General features: G+C 38.1%; 1 protein-coding gene across 1 annotated transcript in view; it reads left to right on the top strand.

Annotated features, from left to right (window-relative positions):
- The first annotated feature begins 278 nt into the window (after window positions 1–278).
- Window positions 279–8603, top strand: part of zfand4 (zinc finger, AN1-type domain 4) — a 42190-nt gene continuing 33865 nt past the window's right edge. Inside the window, exons 1-3 of the mRNA XM_020929533.2 lie at window positions 279–551; window positions 4712–5007; window positions 8108–8183. Of these exons, the coding sequence (XP_020785192.2) occupies window positions 4824–5007; window positions 8108–8183 (260 nt within the window). The 5' untranslated portion in view covers window positions 279–551; window positions 4712–4823. The remainder of the gene's footprint in view (window positions 552–4711; window positions 5008–8107; window positions 8184–8603) is intronic.

The following is an 8603-nucleotide window of genomic DNA, read 5'->3' as shown; positions in this document are numbered from 1 at the left end:
TGACAAGCAGGTGGCGGACTTTCCACTCGAAATGTTACACATTTAAAATGAATGGATGGATATTTGTCCTATTCTTTTGGGTTTGAGGTGCCTTATATTTTTTGTCAAACTACCTGAAGAGAAAAAAGTCATTTATTTGGTATCTTTTTTAATATTTTCTTATTCTCATTACATAATAACTTGTAATTAATTAAACATTCTTGATCAGCACCACATCTCCTTGAAAACAAAGCTCTGACCAACAGGAAGCCCCGCCCAGCCCTCCAATCCTCTGCTCCCATTGGCTCCCGCACCTGTCTCTCACCCTCTGTCACAAAGGTGTTATTCAGACGCCTTTGACAGGTACGAAGATGTCGCCGAGGAGAGAACCGAAGCCACGGACATCTCCGGGCTCCCCAGGTTCCGTGCGGGCTTCTCGGACTTAGGCGCGGTGAGATGCTGCTTGTACCGGACCTCCGATCACCTCTCCCCGCCTGCGACAGCGAGCACAGCCGGACCCTCTGGATGTAGCCTAGTTAGCATTCTGCTGCTACTAGCCTCCGCTCAGAAAGGTAGCCATTGTTTGTTGGCTAACATGACAACGCTGCTAGGAATGAGTGATTTTTGTAGAGATTTTAGCTCGTTTTTAAGCTCCATGTTTTTAGCACATCGTAGAAAGTCTTGAGTTTTGATATAAGCGTGTTTTAAAGAATGTGATCGGCTGGTTTGTCGATTTTGGGGTGCATTGGGAGTGTGGGGACCATAGACTGGATATGATGGGGTCCCATTCATCCCCGTTGTCAGGCAGTGGAATTCGGGAAGCTAGTATGAACTATTTTAACCGCTTTAAACCGTATTATATTGTCAGTAAATATTTATTCAGGTGTTGGTGTATGTGGAGTCCTTTTAAAGACGACTACACTTTTTTTTTTTTGTTTGCGAATAATATGCAAATGTACAAACAAGACCCAACAAATGTGCAAACCAATGTTGTCCATAATAAGGAAGACTATCGTGGCCCACTGTTTTGTAATTTGCATGTTAAATCTTAAAGGAAAAAAAGAAAAGTAAAGGACTGGTTAAAAAAAAAATAAATTTAAAATCCAAAAATGTATTGGAATTCTTTGAATAAGGATCAAAATGCTACAATATTTTAATCTATAGTTTATGGAAAACATTTCTCTCAATGTTTAGGGCACTTATAGGTGATTTTTTCATTCTCACATAAAAATTTGTTGTTTAAGGGGCTGTATTACTATTTTCTGATCACTGTTCAAATGTGTTTTTCCTATCAAAAATATACCCAGAGTTGTGTTTTGTTTCATTCACACATGTTTATCACACAAACCCTGCATATTTCAGTTCTTCTTGAATTCTTCTCTCACATTGAAAACACTCTGCTCCACCTTGTGATGTAATGTGGTTTTTAACTCCCTATGCTTTCACTAGAATCATTTGGCTAATGTCAGGCCTGGAATTGCCAGTCTCTATTGAAACTGTTAATACTACTGCTAATACTACTGTTAACTGGAAAACTATCTGTTCATGACATCACAAGGTGGAACTGAGCATTTTGAGCTTTGGTATTTTGACAGACTAATAATAAGGGGTTACTCAACCATGTGTGAATGACCTTTAAAATAACAGATTCGATAAAAAAAAAAAAAATGGCTCAATATTATCGAGTTGATAATGTTTAAAAAAAAAAAAAAAAGAAACTATTATGAGATGTGTTTAAAATGCACATCCAGACTCCAGGCATTTCAATCCCTTGTAACTCAATATCACAATGACCAGTGGGCAGTGAAAGTGTCCTTTTTCAGTATCCGGTAATCAGAATTAATCTCCTCTACTGGTGCCATATCACATAATCTAGGGTTGCAAGATTAGCATTTAGAACGGATGCAAAAAAAAGGTCCATATTACACCATTTTCCTTATTAAAAAGACCTGGAGTTGTGCTTTGTTTTATTCACACGTGTTTCACATACAAACCCTGCATATATAGGCTGTGTTCTTCTCTCAAACAGAGAATCTGTTCCACTTCCTGATGGCCTGTGGTAATACAGCAAATGCTCCACTGTGTTTTTAAACTTCACACACTGTTACTAAAATAATTTGGGTGATTTCAGCCCTGTAATTGACAATCTCTACTGAGGTAAAGGTAAAAGGTAGTTGTGAACTTAGAAACTACCACTACTACTTTGGAGATGTAGACAGACTAATAATAAAGGATTCCTGAAACTTGTGTAAATGAAACAAAACACTACTCCAGGTCTGTTTTTGAGGAGGTTACAAGATTATAACATGGCTTGAAGCTCACAAGAGTCAATTTTGTGTAATATAGGCCCTTTTATATCGCATTGTAGTAAGTTTCATTTACACAAAGTTGTTCTGTAATTACTTGAGATATAAATAACTTCATAAATAGTACTTAAAATACTACATAAATAGCTACATCAAACATTTGGAACAGTTTTTCTTATTTTTTGTTTAATGAAAATACATAGAATTACAGTGGTATTGCTTAATATCCGGTATAAATACTGAAGTATCGAAATCGGTAACTGAGCTGAAAAAACTGGATTGTGCATCGCTATCACAAAGGCTGCCATATGTATTATTACAGATTTTCATCATCTTCATCCTCACTCACAGGATCTGTGTCAAACTTTGATGAGAACGTGTTCCAAAAGTGATCCATCACTGTCTCACTGGGCCACTAGATACTCTGCCCCTCCTCTCTCCTCCTCTCTCCCCTCCTCTCTCCCTTCTCCTCTTTGCCCACCTCCTGTCTCCCTCCTCTCTTCCTCCTCTTTCTCTCCTCTTTACCCTCCTCTTCTCTCCTCCTCTCTCCTCCTCTCTCCTCCTCTCACCTCCTCTCTCCTCCCTCTCTAGTTCCTCTTTGGGCACACATGTAATCGGCTTGAATTTTGGCCCCAGCCTTTTAATGCGTCTCTAAATGTTTGATGAGGAGATTGCTCGTGTAATCTTCCACTGGCCTGATTCGGACAGACTCTCCTTTAACCTCTCCACTTCACTGCTCTAATTGGTTCTCACTTTTCTTCACTAAAGGAAAGATTACTGTGTCAGTTTTGTTCATAAATAAAGTTCTGATTTGAAGATTCAAACGTATTATCCTTCACAGTGGGAAAACTGGTATCCCTTTCATGCATGATTAGATTTATAGTTTCCTTTCTGCCTGTTTTCATTAAATTTGCACAATTTGGTAGTGGGTCTGTCACCTGCTTGTTTCTATTGCAATGTCATTGAAATATTCCACAGTATCCCATTAAACAAATCTACTTTACATTTTTTCAATTACAGATGGTTTTATAACTCAAAAAGACCTATAAAACAGGCATTTTGACTGTGAGTGGAGTTGCCTCTCTACAGATCTGACCTGTAACTTGGTTTGATTTTTCACAGTATATTAAACTTATGTATTTCCACAAAGACAAGCACCATGCGATTTAAAAGGTCTGATTTGTGGAGAGGTGAGCCTGCTTAGAGTACAATGCAGGTAAAAAAAAGACCCACATATAATTAAATAATAAAAACCTTTATTGCCATACTGTGGTATATTCCAGTGAAAGCAACCTCTCTAGCATATCTCCATAAACACAACCCGGTGGTTTACTTGTACCAGAAAGTTGTTTAGTGCACCTTTAAATGCCAGACTTAGTTCTTGCTACTTTATCATTGCTAAGTAGAGAGAGAAATGAATACCAGTCATGATGAAATGGTGAAGGGTTAAAAGGGCGTGACCACTGCCAGAAAAAGCTCTTCACTTTTGTCTTTGACAGATATTGGTAGACAATTAATCTGATGAGGACTTTTTTATTTTTATATAGATATTTTTAATGCACAATTTTTTCCAGTTTAGAAAAAAATAATCCTTTGCTGTTGATTCTTTGCAGCGGCATCACTAACCCTACACACTGGGGGGGTTCTTTATGTGTATGTCTGTATGTATGTTCATCAGTTTGCGCTCTGTAGACCAGCATTTCCTGGTTGTCCCCAGGACCAGGCTGAGGACTAGAGGAGATAAGCCCTTCTCTGTGGGTGGTCCACAACTGTGGAACATTTTACCATTGCACATTAGAACTGCACAAACACTGGAGCACTTTAAATCCTTGCTCAAAACACACATTTTCTCCCTGGCATTCTCATTGATTTGTCTGTTGTATGTTTTATTTCACTGTTCAACACTTTGAAAGCTTTGGCTGTTTTAAATGTGCTATTAAAATAAATTTGATGAGTTACCATAGTGACACAATGCACACAGCAGTGCCAAAAAAGTTTTAAAATAGTCTGAAACTTAAAAAAATATATACAAAATGGATTGAAACTCTACATTTTCAGGAGCCTGTGGTTGATACAAGTGTTCATGGTCCTGTTTAGGAGTTTCATTTTCAACAAAAAGGTGAGCAGGATTAACTGAAAAACTAATGTTATTCAAGAGGACTTGTTTAACAGTAAAAATCTGCTCACCTTTTGTAGTTCGAACTAAATCAGCTCTTTCTGGTCAGATTCTGTTAAATTAAAGCTCAGAAAACTCAAACTTGAGTAACAGAGCTTCAGACAGAGCAGTGCTTACAGTTAGCATCACACCCCTGGAAACATATGTATTCTTAAATTTGCGTTGTTATTGTGTGTTTTTTGTTTTTGTTTCTTGCTTCATATGGTTCAGCTCATTAGCTCAAACTCTTTTGTTATCTCTTCTCTTTCAGCTGTGATGGTCGTCCATGATGTGATGTGAGCGCGGTGAGCAGAGCCCACCCCTCTCCTGCTCCTCCTCACCTTTGACCCTGCTGTCTCCTGACCCGTGAGTACCTTCCCAAGATGGCTGACAGGAAAGAGCCGCCCTTCTTTAACGATGAGAGCGTGGGGGCGTTCCAGTACAAACTGCCTTTCTACGACACCATGGAGCTTTACATAGAGACGCTGACCGGCACCTGCTTCGAGCTCCGCGTCCTGCCCTTCGAGGCTGTCGTCTCCGTCAAGGCAAAGATCCAGAGGCTAGAAGGTACGAGACGAGAACCTCTCATGTGGACTATATAATATCATTTCATTTAATTCATACTGAAAGAAAAGGTTTTGTTTTGTTTTTAATTGCAACCCGAGATACAAGCAGACCTCCAGTGGGGCTGTTAGAAATGTAGCAGAGATCATTATATATATATCTACAGCATCGATGCAACAGTAGTATCTGATTCAATTACAGCTTTAAAATGGCTTTCAGTATTAATTTCACGAACATAAATGGGACTGGACAGGACCGTAAGTGCAATTCAACACAAAATAAAAAACATTTCTCTTGCCAAAGTGTCTCTGCTGTAAACCTGATGCTTTCACGCTTTCAGAAACAACTGCATCTCTCAACTTCATTCAAATTCAATCAGTTACTCAGCCTTAGATGTATTTTACAGTGACAGCTGACTAGTCCATTATTTTAAAGGAGCTGTGTCTGAGTTTTACTAGGGATGTCAAAATAACCAAAATATCAAGATATTATTTTATAGGTCTCACAATATCGTGGACCATTACAATATATCGAATCACAAGTCTCTTCACTTAAATGACTAGTTAAAAAACAGAGGGAACTACATAGACCATAATCCTTTGCTCCGTTTCAGTGCAGACTACATGAAGAAACAGCTGTTGTAAGCACTTTAAATCTTAGTTCTTTGGTTTAAGTTTTGTCAAGGCTTTTTAAGAGGAAAAAGTAGCATATTCACAGTTTTGTTAGCCTCCACAAAATATCGCAATAGATATAATACCGTGACATGCACATCGTGAAAATATATTGAGAGATTTGGATATCGATGCAGCCCTAAAAAAGTGAAAAGGAGGACTAGTTCATTTTAAACAAAGTCATTCTTCACTTACCTTATGCATTCAGATCATCTTAATTATACACCTCAATTAATTTATACATGCTTTTCACAACTCTGAGGCAAGAACTGTATCTTTTCCATGACAGTAACGAGAATGTTACCTGATTCTCTAACAATAAAATGCTTTAGGTGCATAGAGTAGATGGCTGACTTATTTTGATCTCAACAGTGTTTTTTGCTCAAGTACATGGGGAAAATCAGGTACAGGCCCTTTGAAATAATAGTTTGTTTCTTTTCCTCCTGAATAACCTGTGTCAGAGTGTTAAAGAAGACCTGCTGTGCCTGTGTCGGCTGTATCGTTATAATCATGACGCCCTTGAATCAGTGTGTTATAATTTATATATTTTTAATTGCAATATTTATCTGAAATGACCTAATAAAAAAAAAAAGTCCTCTGACCTTTTCATTAGAAAACTGTAGTGTCCAATCGGAGCAGAGTTCACCGTAACTGTCATCACAACAGCCGCCACAAGCTGTGACGTTGTCTTTACCTCTGATAAATAGCTGCAGATCATGTTAGCACATAGCATTTTTTTTTTTCATTTGGATCAATATTACTCCATAAAACTGCTAAATCTGCTGTGTAGCACTGATTAGGAAAATAAAACTGTACAGATCAGTGGGCATATGCAGGTGGTGGTGAAAACAGTGGTTGATCGCTAACATGGTGTCTTGACAATAAGTGATTAAAGCTGCTCAAACATGCACGAATCAAACACATCAAGAGGGTCAACGAGGGGGAACTAACTATAACACGGTTAAAAGCTCCGAAAAGTCGATTTTGCCTGAGATATCTACTTTAAACAGTTCCACAGTCTGTCCAGTCAGTGTCCTGTGGTTGCCTGCCCCCCTCTGCAGCTCCCCTCTGTCTCTCTGTCCCAGCATGCACTGCTCTGTGTGCTCTGAATGAAATGAGGATTATCAGGCCTTTGTGTGAGCGGCCATCAGCTCTGAGGAGGCCCCGTACGATCCTCTGCACTGTTTAATAGGGCTGCACAATGAACTGAATCAAAACTGCAATTTGAGTTGGCAAAGGCTTTTAGATACAGGAAAAAAATATACTGTCTTTGTATAGAAAAATCATCTTATACCTGTAGTTCAGATTTACAAACGCATTAGTTTATCAGTTCAGATTTCATGTCTTGTCTCAAATGTTAATGCTCGTGGGGTTGTTTACAATGTGCACTCTGAGCAGAAATCTACTTTCAAAAGACTAGAGTATTATCCATGCTCCTACTTGACAATTTTTCATAAATATACAAAGCATATAATAATAAAAAAAAACTGCACTACAACTTCACAAACCTGATACAATGTACAGTGGGGTGCATGCTGATTGTGTTGTGATAGTGCTCTGACGGGCATAGAACTTAAAAAAGATATGATAAATAATTAAAGGGCCCATGTTACTCCATTTTCTGATCTATGTTATAATGTTGTTTCCTCATCAAAAACATACCTGGAGTTGTGTTTTGTTTCATTCACATATGTTTAAAACACAAATCCTGCATATTTAGAGTTCTTCCCTCAAACTTAAAACACTCTGTTACACCTTGTGATCTCATACAGTAATGCTCCAGTATGTTTTTAAACTCTCACTAGAATCATCACACTGGAATTGCAAATCTCTACTGAACAAAAGATAAAAGGAGCCGTTAACTAAAATTACAGCTTCATGACATTAGTGCATTTTGAGCTTTGAACATGTATGATCCACTGGTAAATTAAACCTGTCACGTACATTTTCTGCAGTTGTACAGTTGTGTCTGTAGGGGGCAGTCATGTATCATCTTCACTGGTGTTTGTTGTGATAATAGATGCCTGCTTTGCCTCTGTGTGTAGTAAGTAAGTGATGTAGGTGAGTAAATGGGCCACTGGTGATCGCTCCCGCTGTATCTGCGTGGGTATGTATTTATCACAATGTGGAGAGTGAAAACTACTCTTTATGTCACGGAAAGGTGGGGCCTGGTATTTCATCACGTTTCGAAGGAGATTTTGTCATTTAAAAATATTAAAAATCCTTAAATTATTAGGCCTGTCACGATAATTACTTTATAGACTTAATCTGCCTTTTCGCTTACTTGAATTATTCATTGAACAGATGTTTTTGTTTTTTTTATTCATTAAATATTTTCCTGCAAGAATCTGGGCCCCATAATAGATTGACCTAATTTTGCCAATGTCAGAAGTCAATGTAATATGTGTATCTGTGTGTGTGTGTGTGTGTAGGGATCCCTGTGGCCCAGCAGCACCTGATCTGGAACAATGTGGAGCTGGATGATGAGCACTGTCTGCACGATTATGGGTCAGTATGCCCGCTTCTTAGCTCTACTTCTGTCTTTACACCTTTTACATCCACTAGTTTTTAGTAGGGATTCTAGATTTAGTTGTTTACTTGATTGATTAATCCATTGAGTTTTTGTTGGCCACATTTTTATTAGAGGTCAACTAAATATTTTATTTGGATTTTAACTGTACAACAACTCAGCCTTATGTAACAGATAACCCTATGTCCTGTCAGTCATCATATCATTTTTAATTTGCACTCTTTTCCTTATGACCTCTTGTATATAGCTGAGATTTTTTTTATTACCGTATTTTCCGGACTATAATTCGCTCCGGAGTATAAATCACACCAGCCAAAAATGCGCAGTGAAGAAAAAAGAAACGTATATAAGTCGCGCTTTTTGGGGAAATGTCTTTTATAAAATCAGAGACCAGGAAC

The sequence above is a fragment of the Boleophthalmus pectinirostris genome, unplaced genomic scaffold (genome assembly GCF_026225935.1).
Source record: "Boleophthalmus pectinirostris isolate CB_2022bp ecotype Guang Dong unplaced genomic scaffold, ASM2622593v1 HiC_scaffold_5, whole genome shotgun sequence".
In the NCBI taxonomy this organism is placed as follows: domain Eukaryota; kingdom Metazoa; phylum Chordata; class Actinopteri; order Gobiiformes; family Gobiidae; genus Boleophthalmus; species Boleophthalmus pectinirostris.
The sequence above is the reverse complement of the archived record's forward strand: the minus strand, read 5'-3'. Positions and strand labels throughout refer to the sequence as shown.